General features: G+C 45.0%; 1 protein-coding gene across 12 annotated transcripts in view; it reads right to left on the bottom strand.

Moving 5' to 3' along the window:
* Positions 1-26,590, bottom strand: part of CD47 (CD47 molecule) — a 636,578-nt gene that overhangs the window by 607,117 nt on the left and 2,871 nt on the right. For all 12 annotated transcript variants that reach the window (XM_088668121.1, XM_088668122.1, XM_035114493.3 and 9 more), the window contains exons 2-3: positions 25,408-25,761; positions 12,939-13,028 (exon numbers count right to left, since the gene is read on the bottom strand). In XM_088668121.1, the coding sequence (XP_088524247.1) occupies positions 12,939-13,028; positions 25,408-25,761 (444 nt within the window). The remainder of the gene's footprint in view (positions 1-12,938; positions 13,029-25,407; positions 25,762-26,590) is intronic.

The following is a 26,590-nucleotide window of genomic DNA, read 5'->3' as shown; positions in this document are numbered from 1 at the left end:
ATTTGCTTTAGATGCCTCTGTGTTAAATTCAAATGGTTTGCCTGCCCCTTTCTACCACTGGCACACATTATTCATCCCACACTTGCTTTGTAACTGAAACAAAAATGCCAACTCCTCCACTAAAGGTTCACGCAATCGCAGATTCAGGATCGGCTGTGTGAAATCTGTAACAATAAGCTATACAACCTGTAAAACTCCAAGCGACTCAAATTGGCAATATCAAAGGGACAACTGCAACTATGCGCTCCAAGACTTCCTGCCCCCATTACTACTTTCTGTCATGTCAATAGGAGGCCACTTCAGAGATGCTCCGTTCCTGCACTCCTCTTCCTCCCAGCAGCAAACACTCCACCTGTACCATACAATACTGGCCACAAGCAAAATCTACAGCTCTGTCTACATGTTGCTGTATTCTACAAGATTCTATTTCAAATCAGAAGTGCTCTGCAAAGAGTTCAATACGTCTGCTGTTAGCTTCATGTGTGAGACAGATCCTAAATCTTCCTTCCTATTCAACAGAACATGCCAGTCTTCTTCCTTTTCTTTTTTTTTTAAAGAAACCCAGTTAAATTAGCAAAGTTACAGAAGTGGTTTGCTTCAAAGACTGATGGTTCATAGGTTTATACAGCACTTTGGGAGGCTTCCAAAGAAAAGAAGTTGGAAAAATTGTACGCTCAGTAACACCAGCTGTGCTCTCTTCTGCCCTAGGCACTGTTAACAAACTGCCAGGTACGTTTCTCTGTTCCAGAATCATCTTTGTAGATGTTGCACATGGTTAAAAAAAAAAAGACAGCATGATTTCCGTGTTTTAAAAAGTATGTGTAAGAGAGAAAGAAACATTGCAAGTAGAATTCTAAAGAGCAGCATTTAAAAGCTGAACAGCTATCAGTAATCATCTCTCACTATACTCATGTTTTCTGATACAATAAAGCAGTAGCTGTCTTACAGTTTACCTCTGAGGTACAGCAATAAATTGGAAATGCTCAGTTTTGCTACCCTGTCGAATGTTTACTTAATCAGCGTGCCATGAAATAATGCCTACAGGCATTGGGTTAGCATCCCCAAGAAACATTACATCACACAGATGTAAGTACTCTACAGCACAATGGGACTGTTATTAGCTTAATAATAAATACTGTATCCAAAGTGATGTCTAAAGTGATTAGTAAGCTTTGAAGATCCACATCTAGCATTACAAACTCCCTCAGTGTTCACAATGCCCACTGCAACAGGCATTGGCCTATGAATGACATTTTAAATTACACAGTATTATAAATAACAATTTGCGTTCTCTCAAGTGCTTCAACATATGTACCAAGGGCATGTGGAATTTTCAGAAGCAAATTGAACGAAAATATTACCTATTAAATCCTGCAAATAAAAGGGACAGGCAACTGCCAAACAGATGGCTACTAGGACTACCCAATCATTGCTCTTCTTTTGTAAGCCACAAAAAGAATTACAATCGACTTTCCACATTATTAGGAGTACTTTAGTGCTGCATTTTTTCTATGTGCATTACAAAAAAGGAGGTGTTCCCCAGATAAGCAGCAGTAGCAGCAAGCCATGCATTTCAATATATTTACCCCTTGCCCAGGGCAGTCTCCAGCAGGTCGCGTGCCCTGGCGCTGAGGGGCGGAGGTCGCTCCGGCGCCCCCGCAGGGCGCAGCATGGTTGTCGCGCGGCGCCCTGCCTACCGGCCTGGTGCCCTTGCACACCGCGCCACCGGGGGTCTACCTAGAGCTGGCCCTGCCCTTGCCTATGAATTGAAAACCCTTCACTTGGGCTCTTCATTCTTGGAGAAACAACCCTCTAGGATTGATTCAAATGCCTAGGTACATATAGCAGAATCACAATGTATAGGAATAAAGTATGTCCGGGGGGGGGGGGGGAATCTGGAAAGAAAGAATAAGACGATAAATGGCTGCCATCCACAAATAATTCTTCAACTGGTTTCTGAAGAAGCACAGAACAAGAGAAAATCCTGAATTTTCTGGGCTTCCCTTGATACTGGACTGGATGAGAGCCAATAAACTGAAGCTGAATTCAGGGCAGTCTCGAGCAGGTCGCGCGCCCTGGCGCTGAGGGGCGGAGATCGCTCCGGCGCCCCCACCCTCGCAGGGCGCAGCATGGCTTCCGCGCGGCTTCGCCACGCGGCGCCCAGCCTACCAGCCCGGCGCCCCACACCACCAGGACTCTACCTACAGCCGGCCCTGGCTGAATTCAGATAAGACTGACGCACTGTTAGTGGGTGGTTCACTAGTGTGGAGGGGTAGAAGACTGCCTGTTCTTGGAGGGGTTATACTCCATTTTATCCTAAAGTAGCTTGGCGTGCTTGTGGATTTTGAGGCACAGGTAGCCTTGGTGGCACAGAATGCCTTCTGTCAGCTTCAGCTTGTGGTCCAGCTACAGCCCTATCTGAATAGCCTAACTTCTGTGGCTACACTCTGGTAACCTCTAGGATGGATTACTGCAATGCAATATACATGGGGCTTCCTCTGAAGGAGGTTCGGAAACTTCAGCTGGTGCAAAATTCAATGACCAGAATGCTCACCAGAACAAGACGGTTTGAGCATACATATAACACCAATCCTGCTCCCACTGCACTGGCTTCTAATTAGTTTCCTGGCCCTGGAAAGCCTATAAATTGCATGGCTCAGGACCTCAACACCTTAAGGGCCACCTCTCCCCATACAAATTGACCCGGACCCTGTACTTGTCATTGGAGGTCCTTCTCTATGTCTCACCTCCCTGAGAGATCCGGAGGGTGGCAACATGAGAATAGGGCTTTTCTGTAGTGGCTCCCTGATTGTGGAACACTCTCCCCAGAAAGGTTTGCCTGGTGCCATCACCACATGTCTTTAGGCAACAGGCAAAAACATTCCTCTTTACCCAGGGGGATACTGTTATTGTGATCATTTTTATGCTTTTTGTTATTATGCTTTTCATTATACTTTTATTATTGGTGCTCTGTAATGTGTTCTTAACGTTGTGCTCTGCCCTGGTATCTTTTGATAAAGAGCAGTATATAAACTGAATTAACAACTACAAAACAGAGCTTGGAGTGCAGCGCTTGGAGTGCAGAGCTTGCAGAGCTTGGAGTGCAGCGACTGAGGAAGGAGCAGAAGGTGAGCTGAGCTTGGGAGACACTCTGTAGGTTTTGTGGCTTTGTCTTTTGGGGCTGTGTGTGAGTAAGTTTGTGTGCTTATCTGTTTTCTTACTTGTTTGTGTGCTTGTGCTGGTTTTCTAGGGCTGCTGCCTCTTGGATTTGGGTGACTGTTCAGGCTTGTGTGGGTGTTTGTTTCTGGCTGTGACCTTTCACCTAGAAGTGTGAGTCAGGAAGTTCAGGTGATTAGCTGTGGGCGGAGCTAGTCAGAGCTTGGAGTGCAGCGACTGAGGAAGGAGCAGAAGGGCTGCTGCCTCTTGGATTTTGGGTGACTGTTCAGGCTTGTGTGGGTGTTTGTTTCTGGCTGTGACCTTGTTTGTTTCTGGCTGTGACCTTTCACCTAGAAGTGTGAGTCAGGAAGTTCAGGTGATTAGCTGTGGGCGGAGCTAGTCAGAGCTTGGAGTGCAGCGACTGAGGAAGGAGCAGAAGGGCTGCTGCCTCTTGGATTTGGGTGACTGTTCAGGCTTGTGTGGGTGTTTGTTTCTGGCTGTGACCTTGTTTTTGATCTAGGGCAGCAAGTCTCACACGTTTGTTAGGGGGGACCTAGGCCTCTTCCTCTTTCCCCCTTGACCTCAAGGTTTTCAAGATGGAGGTGGAGGGAACAAGCATTGTCACCTGCAATTCCTGTGCAATGTTTGTTTTCTTGCCAAAGGATGTGGGTAGCTACACCTGCAACAATTGCAAGTTGGTTGCCCTACTAGAAAACAAGGTTGCCCTTCTGGAAGAGAAGGTGCAGCAGCTTCAGGGGCGTGTATCTACGCTCCAGAGAATTAAAGAGCTGGAGCTTTTCTTGGATGCAGCAGAGCACACTGTCTGCACCAAGGATGAGACAGGGGATCTCCCTGAGGAGGAGGTCAGTTCCCCAACACAGCAGCCAGATGTATGGAGGAACGTGACTCATAGAAGTAGAAGGCCCAGGGATCGCTCTGAGTGCTTAGAATTACACAACCGTTTTGAAGTGCTCATGGAAGACGAGAAACAGACTCCACCTGAGGATCTCTCCCTCATCACAGTTGATGAGGAATATGAAGACGAGCAACCAAGTCAGTCCTCTGGGAATATGCAGGTAACCTTGGAAGGGACAGCACATGGAAAAATCCCAACCAAGCCTATGAAGAGGCGAGTAGTGGTGATTGGGGATTCCCTACTGAGGGGTACAGAAGCAGTAATCTGTGGGCCTGACAAGATGTCTCGAGAGGTGTGCTGTCTACCTGGGGCCAAGATCAAAGATGTAACAGAACGGCTGCAAGGAATCATAAAACCCACCGACAAATACCCCTTCCTTTTGGTGCATGTGGGAACCAATGACACTGCAAGCCATAGCTTACAGAAGATCAAAAATGATTATGAGGCTCTGGGCAGGAAGTTGAAGCAATTAGATGCACAAATTGTCATCTCTTCTGTCCTCCCAGTTGAACGACATGGCCCAGGGAGAGAGGGGAAAATAGGGGAAGTGAACAACTGGCTTCGCAAATGGTGCAAACAGGAACGGTTTGGATTCCTAGATCACGGTCTGCAGTTTCTTGAAGATGGACTTCTGGCAAGTGATGGACTGCACCTCACAAAAGTTGGGAGGAATGTTTTTGCCACGAAACTCAAAAACCTCATCAGGAGGGCTTTAAACTGACTTATGTGGGGGAGGGAGACAGTGGTCCTGAAGGTAGGAGTCCATCTAATGCTGAAGATGATCATCCGAATGTCAAGGACCAAATGGAGCAAGCAGCATGCAGACCTAGTGGTGGGACGAAAATATCCTTAAATAAGAGACATGGGGGAATGATCAACGGTCTTCAATGTCTGTATACTAATGCACAGAGCATGGGAAATAAACAAGATGAACTTGAGCTCTTGGTACAGCAAACTAAATATGACATAATAGGCATCACTGAAACCTGGTGGGATGAGTCTCATGACTGGAATGTAGTAATAGAGGGATACAATCTATTTAAGAGAAATAGACCAAACAGGAAAGGAGGAGGAGTAGCTTTATATGTTAGGGATATGTATACCTGTGAAGAGATCCAGGATTTAAAACTTCAAAGCCAAATTGAGAGTATCTGGGTCAAAATTAAGGGAGAGAAAAACAACAGTGATCTCATTGTGGGAGTTTACTATAGATCCCCAAGCCAAACTGAGGACACAGATGATGCCTTCCTGGAACAGATGGCCAAGCATTCCAAAGGAAGTGAGATAGTAGTAATGGGGGATTTCAACTATCCTGATATTTGTTGGATGTCAAACTCAGCCAAGAGCATAAGGTCGAACAGATTCCTCACTGGCCTTGCAGACAACTTCATTGTCCAGAAAGTGGGAGAAGCAACAAGAGGATCAGCCATTTTAGATCTGGTCCTAACCAATAGTGATGACTTGGTTAGTGGGGTAGAAGTGGCAGGATCATTAGGTGGGAGTGACCATGCTCTTCTGGAGTTTATTATCCAGCGGAAAGGAGCAACCAAGCATACTAAGGTCCAAATTCTAGACTTTAAGAAAGCCGACTTCAGAAAACTTAGGGAAACGCTGGGTGAAATCCCATGGACAGTAATACTAAAAGGGAAGGGAGTTCATGATGGTTGGGAGTTTGTTAAAAGGGAGATATTAAAAGCACAACTTCAGGCAATACCAATGAGACGGAAACATGGAAGGTGCCTAAAGAAGCCAGGCTGGCTATCTAAAGAACTTTTGACTGAGTTAAGATTTAAAAGGGATATGTACAAAAAATGGAAAAGGGGGGAAATCTCCAGAGAGGAATTCAAACATATAGCCAGCACGTGTAGAGACAAAGTCAGAAAAGCTAAAGCACAGAATGAACTCAGGCTCGCCAGAGAGGTTAAAAGCAACAAAAAGGGCTTTTATGGGTATGTCCGTAGCAAAAGGAAAAACAAGGAAACAGTGGGGTCACTCAGAGGAGAAGATGGTGAAATGCAAACAGGGGACAGAGAAAGGGCAGAACTCCTCAATGCCTTCTTTGCCTCAGTCTTCTGCAAGAAAGAAAAAAACGCCCGACCTGAAGAATATGGAGCAGATGATTCAGCAGGGGAAACACAGCCCAGAATAAGTAAGGAGGTAGTACAAGAATACTTGGCTAGTTTAGATGTATTCAAGTCTCCAGGGCCAGATGAACTACATCCAAGAGTATTAAAAGAACTGGCAGAGGTGATTTCAGAACCACTGGCAATAATCTTTGAAAATTCCTGGAGAACAGGCGAAGTTCCAGCAGACTGGAGGAGGGCAAATGTTGTCCCTATTTTCAAAAAGGGGAAAAGAGAGGACCCAAACAATTACCGCCCAGTCAGCCTGACATCAATACCAGGAAAGATTCTAGAGCAGATCATTAAGCAAACAGTCTGTGAGCACCTAGAAAGAAACTCTGTGATCACTAAAAGTCAGCATGGGTTCCTGAAAAATAAGTCATGTCAGACTAATCTGATCTCATTTTTTGACAGAATTACAAGCCTGGTAGATGAAGGGAACGCTGTGGATGTAGCCTATCTTGATTTCAGCAAGGCCTTTGACAAAGTGCCCCATGGTATTCTTGTAAAGAAGCTGGTAAAATGTGGGCTAGACAATGCTACCATTCAGTGGATTTATAGCTGGCTTACTGACCGAACCCAAAGGGTGCTCATCAATGGCTCCTCCTCATCCTGGAGAGTAGTGACTAGTGGGGTGCCACAGGGTTCTGTCTTGGGCCCAGTCTTGTTCAACATCTTTATCAATGACTTGGATGATGGGCTTGAGGGAATCCTGAGCAAGTTTGCAGATGACACCAAATTGGGAGGGGTGGCTAACACCCCAGAGGACAGGATCACACTTCAGAATGACCTTAACAGATTAGACAACTGGGCCAAAGCAAACAAGATGAATTTTAACAAGGAGAAATGTAAAGTACTACACTTGGGCAAAAAAAATGAAAGGCACAAATACAGGATGGGAGACACCTGGCTTGAGAGCAGTACATGTGAAAAGGATCTAGGAGTTTTGGTTGACCACAAACTTGACATGAGTCAGCAGTGTGATGCAGCAGCTAAAAAAGCCAATGCAATTCTGGGCTGCATCAATAGGAGTATAGCATCTAGATCAAGGGAAGTAATATTACCACTGTATTCTGCTCTGGTCAGACCTCACCTGGAGTATTGTGTCCAGTTCTGGGCACCACAGTTCAAGAAGGATACTGATAAGCTGGAACGTGTCCAGAAGAGGGCAACCAAAATGGTCAAAGGCCTGGAAACGATGCCTTATGAGGAACGGCTTAGGGAGCTGGGTATGTTTAGCCTGGAGAAGAGAAGGTTAAGGGGTGATATGATAACCATGTTCAAATATATAAAAGGATGTCATATAGAGGAGGGAGAACGGTTGTTTTCTGCTGCTCCAGAGAAGCGGACACGGAGCAACGGATTCAAACTACAAGAAAGAAAATTCCACCTAAACATTAGGAAGAACTTCCTGACAGTAAGAGCTGTTCGGCAGTGGAATTTGCTGCCAAGGAGTGTGGTGGAGTCTCCTTCTTTGGAGGTCTTTAAGCAGAGGCTTGACAGCCATCTGTCAGGAATGCTTTGATGGTGTTTCCTGCTTGGCAGGGGGTTGGACTGGATGGCCCTTGTGGTCTCTTCCAACTCTATGATTCTATGATTCTATGATTCTATGAAAACAACAACTTCACTGCTGTCTATGTAGTGGGCATTGCTTGGATAACTCAGATTTTGTCTCTGATATATATATTTACATATATATATTACCTGCACATGTTTATGTTTCAGTAATCACATCTATTTTGTTGTTACTTGGGTTTCTGCAACTATGTCTTTTTCTTTTTTTCTTCCTATGTTCCTGCTATGTTCTTTGTGCACCAGTGGGCATGACCCAGTTGCTATGGGTGGGGACTCCAGCACTCATTTAGTTTAGCCATTATGGCAGATGCCATTATATGACTCCCATTCATTTCTTAAAACCGATTGTTTAATGATCACAAACCCATATACATGATTGCATACACACATACGCAAATATTTTAATAAAAACTTCCTTCCAGTAGCACCTTAGAGACCAACTAAGTAATGACAAACTTAGTTGGTCTCTAAGGTGCTACTGGAAGGAATTTTTTTTTTATTTTGTTCCGACTACGCCAGACCAACACGGCTACCTACCTGTAACTGGAAATAATTTAATGAAAGAGAGGTATAGCGTTATAAACAGCATACTGCTATAATGCTAATTTATTAGCTATAATACACCTTTAGTGCTGTAACACTCTACTGCAATAATTCCACAGCAGTATGGTGTATTGTTTTTTTTTAAAGATGGATTTTAAAAATGATGTCAAAAATGGTGCTCAATACAAATGTTATCATAATGGTGTGCCAAGGCGTGCTTGGGTCAGTTATCCTGTCTGTCATGGAAAAACTGCACCCTTTTGAAAAGACAGAAGAGTGCATTAAAGGTAAATACATCTGTGAAGTTTCAAGTACTCCTTCCATTCAAGTACTCCGTATGAACCCAGGGAAAATCCAGGATGACAATGAATGAATGACGGTACTGTGTGGATGCTCTGTAACACTGACTGATGAAGCATGGCAATTCCATCCTAAATGCCTGTGGGAGAACGTTGGCTCATTCAGAGAAACATGTTAATGAACACCATAAAATGAGCTCATAAGGCCAGATACAGAAAGAGAGCCTTATTATATGGGTGTTCAGTAAGTTTCTACTTCATGGAAAATGTATTCCACCATCTGGGAATGATGATCAGCCCATGCCAAAAGTTTCTTTACTGGACACCGAATGATACTAATCTATTATTTAGTACTATAGGTATTCATTAAAATTCTCACAGCTATTTAAAATAGGACTCAGTGTAAAAATACAATTTAGCTAAAGTAAGTTTGAATAACTGAGGGGGAAAACTATTAGAGCTGTAACTATCTATCTATGTCTTTAATTCAGTTCTTTCAGTTAAATCTCTCTCCCCCCATCCTGTAACCTTTTCTTTATAGCAACTTTGAAGCTTTATATCAAAGAGCGTCTCCTTGTCCTTTAATAGAGCTCTACAAGGGCAAATTATTTCCCCAGATGCTATATGGAACACTGGTGTGGGCTCATTCGGACATCACAGTACAGGAATCAGTACAGCATGAAATTATTACCTAGAATGGTGGAGTAACCAGATCTACTTCTAAGGCCATTGTTCAATCAGAGACAGCCTGCCATATTCAGCAAGAATGCTTGCTAGGAAAGAAGTAACTCCCCTTTAAGCATCACCCATTTTTATTGGATGCTACAGATTTTTTTAATGTCATACAGGACTGCCAATTTTTTAAAATAGGCCATGGGGAAGCAAAAGCGATAGATGGTCTCTGGAGATCACGTGTTAATGTATACTGCTGTGATTTTGTGAGGGAAATCTTTTAACTAGCCTATCGTGACAATGTATCATGTATTCTGATGCTCTGTTCTTGGTCTTGGGCTATGTATACTATTTTGTATGTGTGTCTGCATAAGCCCTGAGTGATAAACTTTGCTTATTTACTTATTAAAGAAGTCACTCTAATTTTATACCAATAAACAGAAGAAAAACAGTAATGGGGCCCACAAAGGCTTTGATTGGTACCCAAATGATAATGAAGTTACTGTCAAGGAAGCTTCTCTTGCAAAAACCTCTCATAACTGGGAGCCACCACTGAGAAAGCCCTGTTCCTGGTAGCTATCTCCCTTGCCTCTGATGGCAGGGCACCCACAGAAGCCCTTCGATTGTAAGGCATAGGAAGGTGTACGCAGAGGCAGGCCATGCTTCAATTATCCCTTGCAGAAAGAAGGGTTTTCATCTAATTGCTGGTTTTGGCCTTTTAGTTGGAGCTAGAGTTTAGGCGAGTGCTGAAAAAACTAAAAACCAGACCCATTCTATAGCAATTAATAAGAAAATAAATTGCATTCAAAAATTATCAAAGGGGGGAAATGGGCATGGTACAAAAGTTCTGCTGTACTTTCCTTATCTTCAAGGTGGCTGCTGAGGTTTGTGAGCATGCTTCCTTTCATCCTACAAGTCTCCCCAGTGGTCTGCATTCTGCAACCTCACCAGGTGACTGCACTTCCTAAAGAAACCCTCACAACAATAAGGAACACGCAACCCTATTCCCACCAAAATTATTAAGAAGTTCTAAATCACCCCAGAAATGCAGCAAAAAAGTAACCACCCTGGAAGCCTATTTCACAGTGGGAGGGGTTGGTTTTGGGGTGGTGGTGGTGGCTGTTTTTGAAGAATGGAAGACAGATTTCAGCACAGCACAGCCACAGTCAGTGCAACTAATGGAGCAAGGGCATGATGTGATCATGGTACCCAGTCCCAGTTAGTCAACTAGCAGCAGCATCTTCAAAAGCAGCACCAAGTACTACAGTTGTTTAACCAGGAAATCACTAGAGCGAGGCTATCTCTGTCTAGACAACACTGGTCTAAGCATTCTGTGGCATCAAGCAACTAGTGCTTGACAATGATGAATCAATGAGAAACAACTGACTGCAAACATAATCCTTCAGCTGAGTGCAACCCAGTCAACCACAAGATGAACACCTCAGTCTTTTCTGGACTAAGTGTCAATTTGTTGGCCCTTATCCAGCCCACTAGTACAACGAGACGCTGGATTTAGCATTTCCTCTGTTCACCTGAACTAGATGTGGAGTAGAAACAGAGTTGGGTGTCACCGACATATTGAGAATATTCTACCTCAAACCTCCAGGTGACCTTACGCAATGGTACCATTCTGAGGCATCACTGTGTTCCTATTTGTTCTAGGGCGAGTGGCGCATGACGTGGTGCATGGGCATTTGTTGTCAGTCTTCTGTAGCTTCACCCTGAGCTGACCATTACTTGCATAGGGCATTTTGTTGGATAGTCTCTCTTCCAAGGATTACAAAACCAGAATTTGTGCCTGTATGCAATCAGAGACATCATATCTATTGTTGCTTCCGCACCCCTCTTGGGATTCAATTAAAAAAGCAAAACACTGTTCTGGCTCATATTTGTCACTGGAATAATCCTGTTATATTTATATTTCAATAGCATGAAATGCTAAGTTCTGGGGTTAGATATCTAGCACATAGTTGCTATGAATTTTCTGTTCCCCTGACTCCCCTCAACATGTCTGAAAGATCCCAAAACTTCTGGCATCTCCGTGTCACACCCTGCATTTTGCTAGTGCTGCTTAAGCCTTTATGAAATGTTGCCCGCAGCTGTGCAGTTCAAGCACTAAGAATACAACAGGAGCCCTGCTAGGTCAGATCAAAGGCCTATCAAGTACTGCATCCTGTTTCCTGTACAGTAGTGATGAACCAGACACCTCTAGGAAGTCTCCTAGCAAGATGCAATTGGGATATGAGCTGTGCAAATACCTATTTTCAGATTATTTTTCAATCCAGTTGTTCATAGTAGGACTGATTTGTAGGCAGGCATAGGAAATAACTCCCCCAAAATTAAATGGCCAAGTTGAGGAACATTAAGAAAGGGAGGAGCAGTCACCTATTTCTTGCTCACGGAGCCAATACAGTGGAACCTCGGTTTACGAACACCTCGCTTTACGAATTTTCGGTTTATGAACCATTGTAACCCGGAAGTAAGTAAACCGAGGTTTCCAAGGTTTCCAAGGCCTACGGAGGCCTCCGCAAAGGCCTGAAGACTAGGCCACAGCTGTGGAGGCGCTCCCATGGCTCCGCGAAGGCCCGGAGAGAAGGACCGGCCTCCGCGAAGGCATCGGATGCTCCAGTGCCTTCGCGGAGGTCGGGCGTTCACTCCGATGCCTCCCAGAGGCCGGGCCTTCGCTCCAGGCCTCCACAAAGGCATCGGACGCTCCGGTGCCTTCGCGGAGGCCGGGCCTTCGCAAAGGCATTGTGATTGTGGAAGAGGACCCTGAGCCCCCATCCAAACAAGGACTATCATCAGCCCAGGTAAGAAATAAATGTTTTTTTTCCACCTAAAATATTTTTTTCACCTAAAATACTGTCTGATTTATTTTATAGTACAGTACATTGATTATTGCCTTCATTTTATGGATCAATGGCCTCATTAGACAGTAAAATTCATGTTAAATTCTGCTTTAGGGGGTGTTTTTCATCGTCTGGAACCTATTACTCCACTTTCCATTACTTTCAATGGGAAAGTTCGCTTCAGGTTAAGTACGCTTAAGTTTAAGTACAGACTTCCGGAACCAATTGTGGTTGTAAACTGGGGTACCACTGTACCCCAGTGAAGAGTGGAGATGGGACAGAAAGGTTGCCAAACCAGTTCATTCCTCAAACTAAAGCCACTCCAACATTCCAAGTCTAGCCAGGCCCACTGAGATTGGGGTACTGGGTCAACAGGTGGTAGGGCCCCCAGACTCTGAGCTTTCTTTCTTTTTTTACAAAATAAAAATCCTTCTAGAAAGAGGCAAAATGTGTTCTGTGTTCATTGTACTGCTAAGATGTTGAACAAGCAGTCATTGAAAACCACAGGTTTCCTTTCTACAGCAGATCATCAGAAAAAGGTACTGATCACCATTAACAGAAGTCGCATATTAAAGCGTATCAGACTTGAAATTAATCAGAATGGCACCTTTTATTCCTGGTAATTTCCCAAGAATGGAAAATGTTAGAAGCTACATAAACTGCTCATACTATGAAACCTTACACATTTTTGGGGACATAATGCATTAACTCGTTCTTCTTTTTACTCCATTGTTGGGCACATGCAAAGCATTTTACGATAAAATACTATTCAGCATTGGTAAGGAATAAAGAATCTAGTACTTACCAACATAGCCAACCTGTAGCAAAAACAGAGCTGCCAACATTATGACTGCACCAATGATTAAGGAACTTTCCACTGGTTGAAACCAAAATGCTATAAGAAAAATATAGTAAAAGATACAAATTTTAGTTTGATATAGCAACACAAAACAAGCAAGTCTTATTGTATTAATTAATTTACTGACCCGACATTAGCTCTGGGGTTTGCTTTGGAGACCACAGGAGGAACCAAACACTCACAGTCCAAATTGTCATTTTTCTAAGTTTCATTTTCATGAAATGATAGAATTGTGTTTTTTTGCTGTTCTCCCTTGGGCATCCCCCTAAACCCAGTATCTTAAGAGTAACAGCTTCTCCATCTCAACAGACTGGCTCATTTCCAGGGGGTCAGAAACACACTTAATATTAGAAAACTATTCTCTAGTTTCATTTTAACATTCCAAAAGTCCTTGACATGGAACAGACTATTGATAGATTACATCAAAAATCTTTATATGCCATTCACTAGTACAACTGAGTAAAGTTATTAAATATGTGCACACACATTAAAAACATGAATGTTTAATTGTTGATTGCCTTCAAGTATGCTATTATCAAAGGAAATTAAAACAAGTTTAAGATGCTATTAAAAAGTTATTGAGAACTTGTTTCTTTTATTCTTCTTTGATCTAATGTCTACCACAAAGTCAATTAATTCATGCCTAATTCTGGATCAATATACTAACAAATTGAGACTCAGAACAAGTTGTACCACAGTGGCTTTTTATCCATCCCAAATACTTACAGAATCTATACTACCATGGTAGTTTACATAGAACTTCATAATCTAAAAATAATATCACATTTCCTTTGCAAAGCCAAGTAAAGCTATTTGGCTAAGAAAAGCAAGATCCTAGATACCGTAAAAACCACTGCAATGGATTTTGGCATGCTTACTTAAAAAAATTACTTCTGATCAGGCCATTCCTTGAAATGCAAGAATGCTGCACAAAAACACTATGACGATTCAAGGAGTGCAACATGACCTAACTTCTACAACTGCTGTTGCCAGATTGTGGTGACTACTTTCTTCAAATGGAATAAATCTGGCCATGCAAGTAAGCAGGAAAGAATCAAACTTCTAGAATGGGACAAACTGATCATACCCAGGAGCAGATTCAGCTTGTACACCTCAGCAGCTTGTCAGCTACTCACTAGTTATGAACAGTGCTCTTTGTGACATTAAATTCTTAGTACAAGCCAGGTCCCACAACAAAGCCATTAAGCTCAATTCAAAGGCTACATCCATCCATCCATCCATCTAGCTATCTAAACTGAAGAGCCGGCAGTGACAAAATAAAATCAACATCTGAGCTAGCTCAGTCAGTAGAGCAAATGATTCCAGCGTTGCAGAGGGTTGGGCTAGATCAGCGTTTCTCAACCGCTGTTCCGCGCGGTGGCTGGTGTGCCGCGACATGCGGCGACGAGAAGGGCGATTTGCATTGTCACGTGCCTGGCGGCCGCCAATGTACATCGCTAACCCGCCGGAAAGGAAGCCGGCCAGGTCATGACGCGGGGCGAGCGCAGCTCTCAACAGCCACCACCACGGCCTCGGACGTGAGAGGCGGCTGGCGGGTGCTGCTGCTGCTGTTTGTCTCGCTCTCGCTGCTCTTGCTGGCGGCGCCCGGGGCTTGGTCGGCGCGAGGCCGCGGGCCGACAAGCAGAACAGCCTCCGGAGGGCAGCCAGCAGCATCTACGAGGGAGTGAGTGGCCTCTTCGGCGAGGAGCACGTGCGCGCCCTGCAGAAGGTGAGGCGCCTGGCCTGGACTGAGGAGGGGCAGGCCCGTTGCTCCTGGGGGGTCGCGCGGGTTCCAATGGATATTTTTACAGGACACATCTTTATGGCAATATTTCTCCTCCTCTTTCCCAAAGCTCAGTGCAAACGACTGGAGGGTGGTTTTAGACAAACTTAAAGAAGCTGGCTGGATGAGCTCAACCTGAAACTTCCTGAGCAAAGGATTGTGCTGGCAGAGAAATCAGCGGCTTGTGAAGCCTTATTACAGGAGATTGCAACCAACACAGCAATTGGCAAGTGTTTCTTACAGTCATAATTATATATAGTCAATATAGGGTGGCACAGAGTTAATTTCTTTAACTTTTTTAATGGTGGTGTGCCTCGTGATTTTTTTCATGAAACAAGTGTGCCTTGGCCCAAAAAAGGTTGAGAAACACTGGGCTAGATGATCCTCAGGATTCCTTTCAACTCTACAGTTCTGTGATTCCATCTACTTTAAACAGAACTGAACTAGCACTTGCAAGTTGCAAGAGTAATCAAACATGGAAAAGAGGGAACATGAAACACCCAAAATTATGCAGAAGGAACTGGTGGAAAAGAGTCTAATCATACAGACAAAAGGTCTACAGCTCATTAAAGACCGCAAAATGAATGTTCTTGCAGAGGCAAGACACCACCTTTGCCTTTATCAACAACACATGAAGTGGAGAATATGGAAGGGTCTGTGCCACATCTGCAGAGAGAAGTCTGTTCTACACATCTGCATGATCAGGGAATGGAGATTTGTCTTCTTGCATCCCCTTGGAATGATAAGGTCACAAGGCTGGGAGAGCTTGTGGACCCAGCCTTGTTCCTCAACGCTAAGGTAGCAGCCATTGCTAAGAGTACTATGGCAGGGAGTGTATCACTTGTCGCTTCCTGGATAAAGCAGATTAGCCAGTGACATACAGTGGTATCTCGGTTTAAGTACTCAAGTGGTTCCGGGGAGCCATTCGCTCCCCGAAAAGTACTTAAACTGAGCAACTCTTCCGCACGTGCACAAAGCGCTTCTGCGCATGCGCGTGTCGCGGAACCCCAAAGTAAACACTTCCGGGTCCGCGGAGTACTTAAAGTTAAAGTACTCAAACCGGAGCATTCTCAAACCAAGGTATGACTGTACATGCCTTGGCCACGCCCAGACTGGATTACTGTAGCACACGCTACATGGGGCTACCTCCGAAAGCATCTGCTTCTGCAGATCTGGGACCAAGGCATCTCTGGCATCCTGCCATATGATCCTGTATGCACACTGCATTCAATATTCAAGGCCAAACAATGCATCCCACCACATTCAGAAGTACAACTGGCTTGAGTGTGAGACATGGGCTAGTCTACTTTAGCATCCAGCAACTTGTGGAACTCCCTCTTTAAAAAGACTTGGTTTGCTCCCTATCTCTGAAGCTCCAGGCAAGCTGTCAAGACCGTTTGATTTTGGCAAGTTTTTAATATGAGCTTTAAATTTAAATATCCTTGTTTTTATGTTGAATTCCCCTTGGGGGGTTTTACTGCATGCAACTCATTCTGGTAATTGAACTGCTCCTACTGTGCTTTAGGTCATTAATGAACTTTTTTGGAAGCCACCTTGAGTTTACTTTATTAAAAGAAATCTAGCTATATATTTTTTTCAAAACTAAGAAGACCCAGCTGAAAGCACAGTTCTTTATTCTTGTCAGTTCATGCTGGCAATTTAGTTGCACTAGGATATATCAAAAAACATTTGAAAGAAGAATTAGCAATTCCACCCAAATTAGCAGTTCAGAATACAGATGGGGAACAAGCTGCCTGGGAACCAGCCTGTAAAGGCTTTGAGGGGCTGGACAACCCACTAAAATATTTATTAGTGGTAGCAGTGTTGCTGCTTCCATTTGGTTTTTTTTAAAAGACCCACTGTACAGAATTCATTAGGGATAATAGCAGCAGAAATGGCACTTGAGGCACTGCTACTGCAGGGGAAATGTCTCTCTTGGCTGATTTGTTTGTGGAAGGTGGGGTTATTGGTTTGTTGTCGTTATGTGTTTTGTGTTCTCATTTTGTATTTTCATATTGTGAACCGACCTGCGATTTTTGGATGAAGGGCAGTATGCAAATTTAATAAACACTCATAATAAATAAAAACAAACCACAGAGTCCAGGAGAATCTACAGCTGTGGTGGGGAACCTGTGACCATTCAGATATTGCTGGACTCCAATTCCCACCAGCCCCAGCCATCATGCCCAATGGCCAGGAATGAGTCAATCTTACAGGGATCTAGGAGGCCACTAGTACAAAAAATGCTTCAATGTTCATGGCTAGTTACACTGCAGTTAAGGAGCACTGAAGAGTCTTTCTCTGCCCCCATAGGCGTCAGTACTGAATTATGGCTCCAGTTTCCTCTCGAAACATACAGTGACACAACACTGTCAATTGTTCAAGGTAAATTGAGCTATCATGTTAGTCAGCTGAAATTGCTTATCCTTCTGCACTTCATATAGCTACATTATACAAATGCAGGCAATTCTACAAATGCAGACCATCTACAAATGAAATAATGCTGTGTGTTGAGAGTAGGATCATTTGATCAAACCATTTCTTACACAGAATTCTTGAATAACAAAATCACAAAATCCAACTAATGGTTATAAACAAGCTGCAGGCCAAATGTAAATTGACTTTTAGAGTCAATTCAATTTCCAGAATTGATTACAAAAGTATTAGAATTCTGAGTTGCCATTACTTGAACATTCTTGAAATTCTTGGTGTAGCGTACTTTCAGGGATGCCCCATGCATCATTGCCATTTCCTTTCTAACCAGAAGGTGGCATCACGCTTCCTTTGTGAGCTTGGGCAGCTTTTACATTTACATTTTAAAGGTACGTTTTGTCTAAGACTCAGGAAAATCACTTCTGAGAATAAGGACGATTTTGTTGTCAAGAACTGGAAGTGGAAACGTTTCAACAATAAAGAAAATTAAACAAAAGTAAAAAAAAAAGGAATATACATTTCTACATCAATTTTAACGCTTATTGTCACAGATGGGGTGTTGGCTACTCCCGAGTAAGCACTCCACACATCCTCTGGATTTTCATAGTTTTATTGTGCATGCTATATACAGTGGTGAGATGTCTCAAATCATGTCTGCTCTGCATGGGGCAGAAGCCCACAATGGCGTCTCGTGGGCTCTGACCCCCCTTTTAAGACTCCAAACGCCCCTCCTCCTTGCTCTATGGGTCCTCCGTGGTCCCAAACCAGGCTCCTGAGGTGCCGTTCTCTCTCCTCCCTCCTTTCCAGCCCCTGCTGAAGCTAGCTCCTCCCCTGCTTCCCTGCTACCAACCTGGAGCTGAGCCACCAGGACTCTGCAGAGCCCTGGACCCGTCTTAACCCTTCCTGTTCCTGATTTGAACTCCCAGACTTGCTGCTGCTCTCTCATCTGATGGAAGTAAGCAGAGTGGGCTGCTCTCTGCAAGCCCTCTCTCTTACATCCACCCCCCCTCCAGGCTCCCCCCCCTCTTTCTGAGGCCTGGTTTGCCTGGTCTGATGTCTGTAAAGAGGGCTGGAAGCCTGACAGGTCTTCTTCCTCTGTAGTGTGTGTAAAATCCTGTTCCCCGTCGGTGCTGGGTGGCTGGTCCGTGTAGTTCCTTCCGTTGTCATCCTCCTCCTCCCTCTGGAAAATTGCTTCCGATTCCCGGAGGGCTCCTTGGGTCTGCGTCTCCCCTGTTCCCCACCTGGGATCGCCCTCCCCCTCTGTGTTCCCTGTGCTACTGACGTGTGGTGGTTTGGGTCTGTGGGAGAAAGGAGCGTGCAGTTCCAGTGTGCGGTCCTCCCCTTGCATGGTGTGCGTGGTTGCCTCCGCGTTTTGGGAAGCAGGAGTGCCCTGCCTGGCCATCAGACATTTTAACCCCCCCTCCCCCCACCGGGAGCCCGGGCTCGCTGTGGCACTGTAGACCTCCTCCTCTTCCTTTCTTTCTGGAACCTCTTGGCTGCCTTCTCCCTCCACCCTTCTGTCTAGTGTCTTTTGTGTGATTTCCTCCCCCTCCCTCCTGTCAGCGTCTGGTGTTGGATGTGTGTCACGTCCTCTGAACCTTGGGCTTTCCCTAAAGTGTGAGAGCAAAGACCTGTGACCCACGGGATGGACCTTTCTCGCTGTAGGTGCTTCCCCCCTGAAGGTGACAGGGTTGATCTGTGTCAGAACCTTGAAGGGCCCCAGCCTTCTGGGTGCCAGCTTCTTCCCCCTTCCCCCCATGGGAAGGCCTTCTGACCACAGCCAGACCCTGTCCCCTCCGTGGAAGACCTTCTCCAGTCCCCTGTGATGGTCTGCCCCCTCCTTGTAAGCCTCATTGCCCCTTGCCACGTCTCCATCCAGTTGTTGGTGTACTGTCTCCCTCCTCTCACCCCATGCCTCAATAGGTGGTCCCCCAATCTCCCCCTCCCCCTGCTCTGGGAAGGCTCTGGGGTTTCGCCCAAGACTGGCCTTACTGGGTGTGAGCCTCGTGAAGACATGTACTGCATGCCCCTCCGTGGGGTTGTCATGATATTGCCTGAGAATCTTCCCTCTGAGGGAGTCCTGGGGCATATACCGGGCATCATTGCTAAAGAGTAACCCCTCTTTCTCTGTAAGCCCTTCCCCTGCCCCTTCTCCCTCCCTCAAGTCCCTCCGTATGTTCTGGGTAAAAGTGTCCTCTTTGGTGAGTTGGCTCAGTTTCTCTTCCTGCATCCCCGCCTCGGCGTCGTTCCATCCGCCTGGGGAGCTGATGTGGTGCGATCCTGAGGATTCTCCTTCTTTCCTGCAGTGCTCCTTGCCGTCTGCATCTCCAAAGGTGAGATCTCCCCGGCGCTGGCTGCCCACAGGGTCATTGTCCATTAAGTCCAAAGCTAGCACTTCTGCGTGCTTGTTCACTGTCATCTTCCGAGAGGGGGTCTGTTGCGTGACCTCACCCTCCTGCAATTCCCTGCCGTCTATGGCCGAGACGCTCATGGGAAGCTTCCTTGGGAAAAGGGGAATCTGATTTTGCCTAGCAAAGTCCACCGATAGGAAATCATTGCTGCTGCCCCTGCAGAGAAGCCCGACTGTCTCCTGGGTCTGGCCTCTTGGCAGCTGCAGACTTACTTCCATCTCTTTGTCGTGCTGTGGGGTGTTACAGGAGGGCTCAGTTGTTGGTGCTCTGCCTGGCCCCTCCCCTCCTGATCTGGCATCCAGGCTTGTGTCTGTGCCTGCCTGCTCTCGCCATTCCTTCCTCTGGGGGCAGTGTTCCACCCAGTGGCTGGGTGCATTGTAAAGGCATCTCCCGCCTTTCTCTTCCCTCTGTTTTCCCGCATCAGCGTTTGAAAGTACCCGCGCGCGGGCTTTGTCCCTCTGCATCACATCTGGCTGGAGGGGTCTGTGCTGAGCTGTAGCTGCCTTCCAGGGACTGTATGGGAGCTTGTGGCCGCTGCCTTTCCCCTCCGTCTGTCCCCTCTGCCCGGACTCGCCTCTCAGCCTCCTGCACTTCCACGCCACCATGCCTCTCAGCCTTAGAGCCAGCTTGTGCTGAGGGTCGCCCTACAAAGTGCTGGCCCGTCCCGAGTGTCCTCTCTGCTTGTCCAGCCTCCACTCCGGCTTGGCTGTGTTCAGAGCTGCTCGGTTCACTAAGCCTGGCTTCCCCTGTGCCCGGGTGCCTACCTGGTGCTTGAGCCGTTCCATAGTTGCAGGGTGCTGGCTGCAGCTTGCTCTCTGCTACACCCCTCACGCATGCCAATCCTCCCTTGGCATCTCTCTCTTCTGCTTTAGATGCTGCCAACTTCATGCCGGCTGCTACATTTGCAGCCCTCTTCCCTCGGGGTAGCCATCAAAAGATTGTGGGCTTGCTGTCACAGATGGGGTGTTGGCTACTCCCGAGTAAGCACTCCACACATCCTCTGGATTTTCATAGTTTTATTGTGCATGCTATATACAGTGGTGAGATGTCTCAAATCATGTCTGCTCTGCATGGGGCAGAAGCCCACAATGGCGTCTCGTGGGCTCTGACCCCCCTTTTAAGACTCCAAACGCCCCTCCTCCTTGCTCTATGGGTCCTCCGTGGTCCCAAACCAGGCTCCTGAGGTGCCGTTCTCTCTCCTCCCTCCTTTCCAGCCCCTGCTGAAGCTAGCTCCTCCCCTGCTTCCCTGCTACCAACCTGGAGCTGAGCCACCAGGACTCTGCAGAGCCCTGGACCCGTCTTAACCCTTCCTGTTCCTGATTTGAACTCCCAGACTTGCTGCTGCTCTCTCATCTGATGGAAGTAAGCAGAGTGGGCTGCTCTCTGCAAGCCCTCTCTCTTACACTTATCAAGACATTTACCACAAGTGATCGTCTCAAATCCCAAATGTGTATAATTCTGCCTGATAATTCAGTTAGAACTGAGTGATAAACACATTTTAAAACTCAAGAAGCAAAAGAACAATCAACCTATATTTTAATTCCAATTCAAGTTGCATTGCACCTGTAGCCAAAAGAGCAATATCCATGGAGATATTGTTTCAGGGCATCTATTGAGCTCAGCTGGCCTCACTCAGAGAGGCCCTTTTCAGTTTCAAAGAGTTTGGGCTCAACTGCACCTGTTGAAAGTGTTTTATAAGGCTGCTTCCTGGGTGCCTGTATCTATTTTTGCAAAGCACTACTAAACCGACATTTCTACCTCTGCTAATTCCACTCTCTCAGCAGAAACAGCCTCTTCATCAGACTATTGCATTCTTGTCCAAATGTGGCTGTCCAACTCAGGATGTCAAGGGACATTGCTACAGTACATCCCTAAGCAGGCTGATCTCCCACTCCAACGAAAATGAAATTAGACTTAACACAAGCCTTCGTTCTACTTTGATTTGGGAGGACATCCTGCCCACACCTGGTACAACAAGGCTGTTCCTCACAGTCTAGCCTATGGAAGCCTCTTTCATCATTATTTGAGCGGAAGAGAGATTGTCCATATCCTGCCTTAATCTACTTCATACTGGATGCTATTCATTTGCCTTGTTGATTTAGCAAAGTTACAGAGTTTCCTAAGAAGCAGGGATTAGTCTACTTCCAGTCTCTGACAATTTCACACCCATTCATTCAAAAATCCATTCTGTCCAGTTTCCACATAAACCTGTGACTTTTCTATTTAAAAAACCCCAAACCTGTATGAAAGTTTGCATTTAAAAACACTTAAATACAAATTTTATCTCAACATACACATTTCTAAAGATATTTTATTCTAAAATATACATTTTATAATGGATTTGTGTACTTTTTTGAGGCAAAAATTGTACTGCACAGTTCAGAGAAGTGGATAATCTGAAAAATAATTATGTTCCAATCCTTGTACAGGAGCTAAAAACTAGGTCGGTTTGCCTAGTAAACAAATGACAGAACAAGGTCCTCCATCCCTACTTAGGAGGATCCCCCCACCCCACATATCTATGGCTTGTCTCAAACTGGGTGCCTAACTAAATTCATTAAAATTCTACCTCTGAAAACAGATGGTGAGGATTATTTTATTCATTTTATTTGTCACTTACTAAAAACTAGAAGATAAGCACCAATTAAGAGCAAAATGTCTGAGTGAATAGGAACATCTTCACCTGGCACAGAAAACTGATAGTGATAGTGCTAGGCACATCTCTGTAAAAGGAACATTCCACAGTCAGGGAGCCACAACCGAGAAGGCCCCATCTCATGCTGCGATGCTGCGACCCTCCAACCCTCCACTGGAAGGGATACACAGATGATGAACATAGGGTTCATGTAGGTTTACATGGGGCAAAGCAGTGCCTAAGATATTAAGGTCCTGAGCTGCACAAAAATAGCAGTTTGAATCAAGCCTGGAAATGAACTGGCAGCCAGTACTGTTATACTGTACAATCAAACCTCCTCCTTCCAATCAACAATCCGGTCACTGAACTCTCCACTAGCTGCTGTTTCCAAACTGTCTTCAAGGAAGACCCACATATCATGCATTGCAGTAACCTAACCTTGAGATTACCAGAGCGTAGACAACAGAAGCTAGGCTATCCCTGTCCAGAAAGGGTCACAGCTGGGCCACCAACTAAAGAAGATGAAGGCACTCTGCACAATTTGTGCTGCTAGAGATGGTAGTGAATCCACACCATGATCAACTCCCGCCCGGAAACCAGTGTCCCCACTGTGGAAGGACGTGTGGGTCCAGAATTGGCCTCCACAGTCACTTATGGACTCATTGTTAAAACCGTGTTTATGGAAGACAATCTTACTCGGCTACGAGTGATCGCCAAAGAAGGTGGTGGTGGTAGTGGATCCAGAAGTACCCCAAACTGAACACCTACTGCTGTGTAGGGACTGCAACTTCATCTAGAACAGCTTAAATCCCACCTACCCAGTCAAAGGAACCACAGGCTAACAGTGCTTCGGTCTTACCCGGATTGAGCTTCACTTTATTGGCTCTCACCAACCTAGCATATCCCTGTTGAGTGTTTTGCAATCTAGGTTCATCATTGTTCCACAGAACCGTGTATCGCTTTAAAAGAAAGAAAGAGATGTAGTGGCCTAGTTACGCAGCTGTGGGACAGCACAGCAGCTGATGTCAAGTTGTACTGATTGGGGCGTGTCGGCAATCGCATACAGTATAAGAGGAGGTCCGCGTACCTTGCTCAGTACCCATCTCTCTCTCTTTTCCTCTGATACTCTTATCCTCTGGTTGTTGAATGGGGTCATGTCTCTGTAATTAAGTAACTACGATTAGTGTAACTTTTGTTGTTATTTTTCTTTAATTAAATCCACTCCTATTTATACTCTGCAAGTCTCCTCCAACCGCTTTTTGTGGCGCAATAGCTACTCTGCTTATATATACGCCAACAATCCCACACCTGCCAATGTGAAGGGTCCAGGACACATGTAGCCACCTGCATTGATCCAAGCACCTTTCCCACATTCTTGAGATTTCCCAGCTGAAGCTCATCCAACAAAAAGAACCAGACACTGCTCTGGATACCTCTTGAGATTCACCTACTATATTGTATAGGGAAGGGGTAGCTGGGAGAAAATACCATTCTAGCCACCAGGAACGCAGACCAGCAGCATAACCCTCTTCAGCCTGAATGATGCATCACCAGCAGAAACGGGCATTGCCAAAAGTGGGCACTGCCACCTTGCCTATGGCTTGCTTGCCCCTCCTCCACTTACCACACTGATCATCCACTGAATGATGGAGGGACAATGCTCATCTTAATCATGGCAGCGGGGGTTCCTTGTTTTGCCATCCACTGTGCTGTTTACAAACCTCATATGGGAACATTGGGACTCTGCAACCCAGTTCATGTCACTCTCTTGTGGAGAAAAGGTTTATGATATTTTGTTGCAGCCACCTTAACCTGCTGCACTGTTTGGTTTTGTGGTTTTCAGACCTGTTGCGTTTTATGAGCTGCATTGGATTTTGGTAATGAAACAAAGGGTGCAGGTACTTTAAATACATTGTGCAATTCACAAGGATAAAAGCAAACTGTCTAAAATCAAGATGCAAGCAGGAGTGGCTCACCTGGCAGGGAAGAGGAAACAGTCTCCTGGCAGGAGAGGTAAAGTGAAGGCAAGGTCAGGGCTGAATCGACACAGCAGTAGGAGCACTGGATTGGTTCCACTGGTGTGAATGCACAGCCCTGACATCACTACATTCTTGCCCCACCTGATAAGTGGCAAAGGACCAGCGGCAATGGCATTCGGGTGTTGCTACTAACCTCAGTTTTTTATTGATGATTATTAGTGTTATATATTATTACTGCTTTGTTTTACGCCTGCTTCCCTGGTGTTTGTCCTAGCATGGCTTCAGATTTGCTACCAATTTGTGGTTGTAGGTACTTGCATTATTCCCATGTTTTGTAATGGCATTGTGCCACAGACAAAAAATAAAATAAAAATCACTTACCGTATTTTTCCATGTATAAGACTAGGTTTTTTCCTTTAAAATAATGTCAAAAATTAGGGGGTGTCTTATATACGGGGCCAGCTCCCCCCCCATTTTCTTAAATGTGAGTCCCCCAAAATAGGGGGCGTCTTATACATGGGGGCATATTATAGACGAAAAAATACGGTACTTTATTACTACAGTATAGTAATTTATGCTGAATGCATTTTTCCATTCCATTGCCCATTCATCAAGTTTGAGGAGATCCTTTTGGAGCTCTTCAAGTATGCCTGAAACATTACCATCTCAGATAAATCTGCTGTCACCTACCTGCCAACATGGCTTCTTGCACCCCAACAAACTTGCTTGCCAGCTACAAATGATTGTGGCCCTCTAGGAAGCAGAACACCAAGAAACAGATTCTCCAACCTCCAGCAAAACTCTTCCCAAATCATAGAGGATTTGGTGGAACGTTTCTCGTGCTGTGCTGAGCAAGCCAAAACATATTCGCCAAAACTCAGTGCAACATGAGACTTCTCATGCTGTGTCTTGCAGACAGAAACCACACTGGGCACACTGCCCATTCTAAAGCTCAATAAAGTGCCCCACCCCACCCTGCCCTCCTCTAGCAGACACAAAAGACTCAGGGGAGGGGAAGACTTCACTGTCAGCACCAATTCTAGCTGGCTACTAAACTAAAATGTGTGGACCCCTGGCTACTTTGTCATTCACCCAAGAATCCAGATAAATTATACATGGGCCTTTAAAAGCACCAGTCTCAATACATAACAGAAAAACAAGACGAATAACTTACATGAACCATATCGAACGTCGATTATCATTTCTCCTTCTCTGTTACTTTCTACTACCTGACACGTGTAGTTTCCAGGAATGATGTTCTTTAGAGGTATCGTGATTGATGCATCACCATCAGTTAAGTTCATTATATTCAGAAAATCTACACTCATATATGAAAGGTTTTTGTAAAACCTGTTCTCGTAGCCATCAAAACTAAAAAACTCTTTCCCATTTACATCCCACTGTATATACATGTCCTCTCTGCCGAGCTTTTTTAGATTAGTAACTATGCACGGTAGGATAACATTGGATGTATTACAGATATCAAAGGAAAGGCTGGTAATCTTCAAAAACGTCAACTGGGCAGAACCTGCAAGAAAGAAAACAACGGTTACTTATTTGAACAAAAAGAATTAAGTCCATCGCAGTGTTGATAACTTTTGGAAGGTACATTCTGCTGAGGACTACCCCCATACAAACTCATAGAATGAGGGCCACTTAGGAACAGTTCTGGGTGTACTGTACCGCTATTAGCCGAAATTGTGGAAACTTTTGTTGATTACTCCATCACTAACGCTGCCTCAGAAGAACATCAGGTGACAGCAGCACAGAAAGGGAAAACAAGCCAGCTATCAGTTTTTCCTCTGCATTATTTGAGATTCCAATGTTTGGGATAATTCCCACTCCCAATTATTTGTTGTGATTGTTTTAAGCCATCTTAATCATATCAGAGAGAAGGTGGGGCCTAAATGGACAAGAGTTTCTAAAATATTCAGCTTAGGAACATCTCTGTTTTACCAATATCAGACAATATAAGTTCCCTGTCCTATAGTTTCATAAAGCTTCTACACTTTAGAGACTTATGATTCTATGTGTCAATTTATTAGCTACTCAAAGACTTATTGTCACTTCATAGGCCTGAGCATCATCTTGTGGCTTATAATGGCTTTTAAGCTATTGAGACCCCAAGGCTTATAGTACTGTCACAGGTCTTACCAGGTTTCAAATAATTCTAATTCTCCAGAAGAGAGTTGTTTTGAAAGTAAGTCTGCAGTCCTAACCCCATTTACCCCAGGAGTAAAGCTAATCAAACTCAAGTGGATTTACTTCTGAGTAGACATGGTTAAGACTGCAGCCTAAACCCCTTCTCTCCTCTACAGATAGTAAGAATCTTGGACCAGATTAAAAGTGTATTTTGA

The sequence above is a fragment of the Zootoca vivipara genome, chromosome 4 (genome assembly GCF_965207765.1).
Source record: "Zootoca vivipara chromosome 4, rZooViv2.hap1.1, whole genome shotgun sequence".
Lineage (NCBI taxonomy): Eukaryota > Metazoa > Chordata > Lepidosauria > Squamata > Lacertidae > Zootoca > Zootoca vivipara.
The sequence above is the reverse complement of the archived record's forward strand: the minus strand, read 5'-3'. Positions and strand labels throughout refer to the sequence as shown.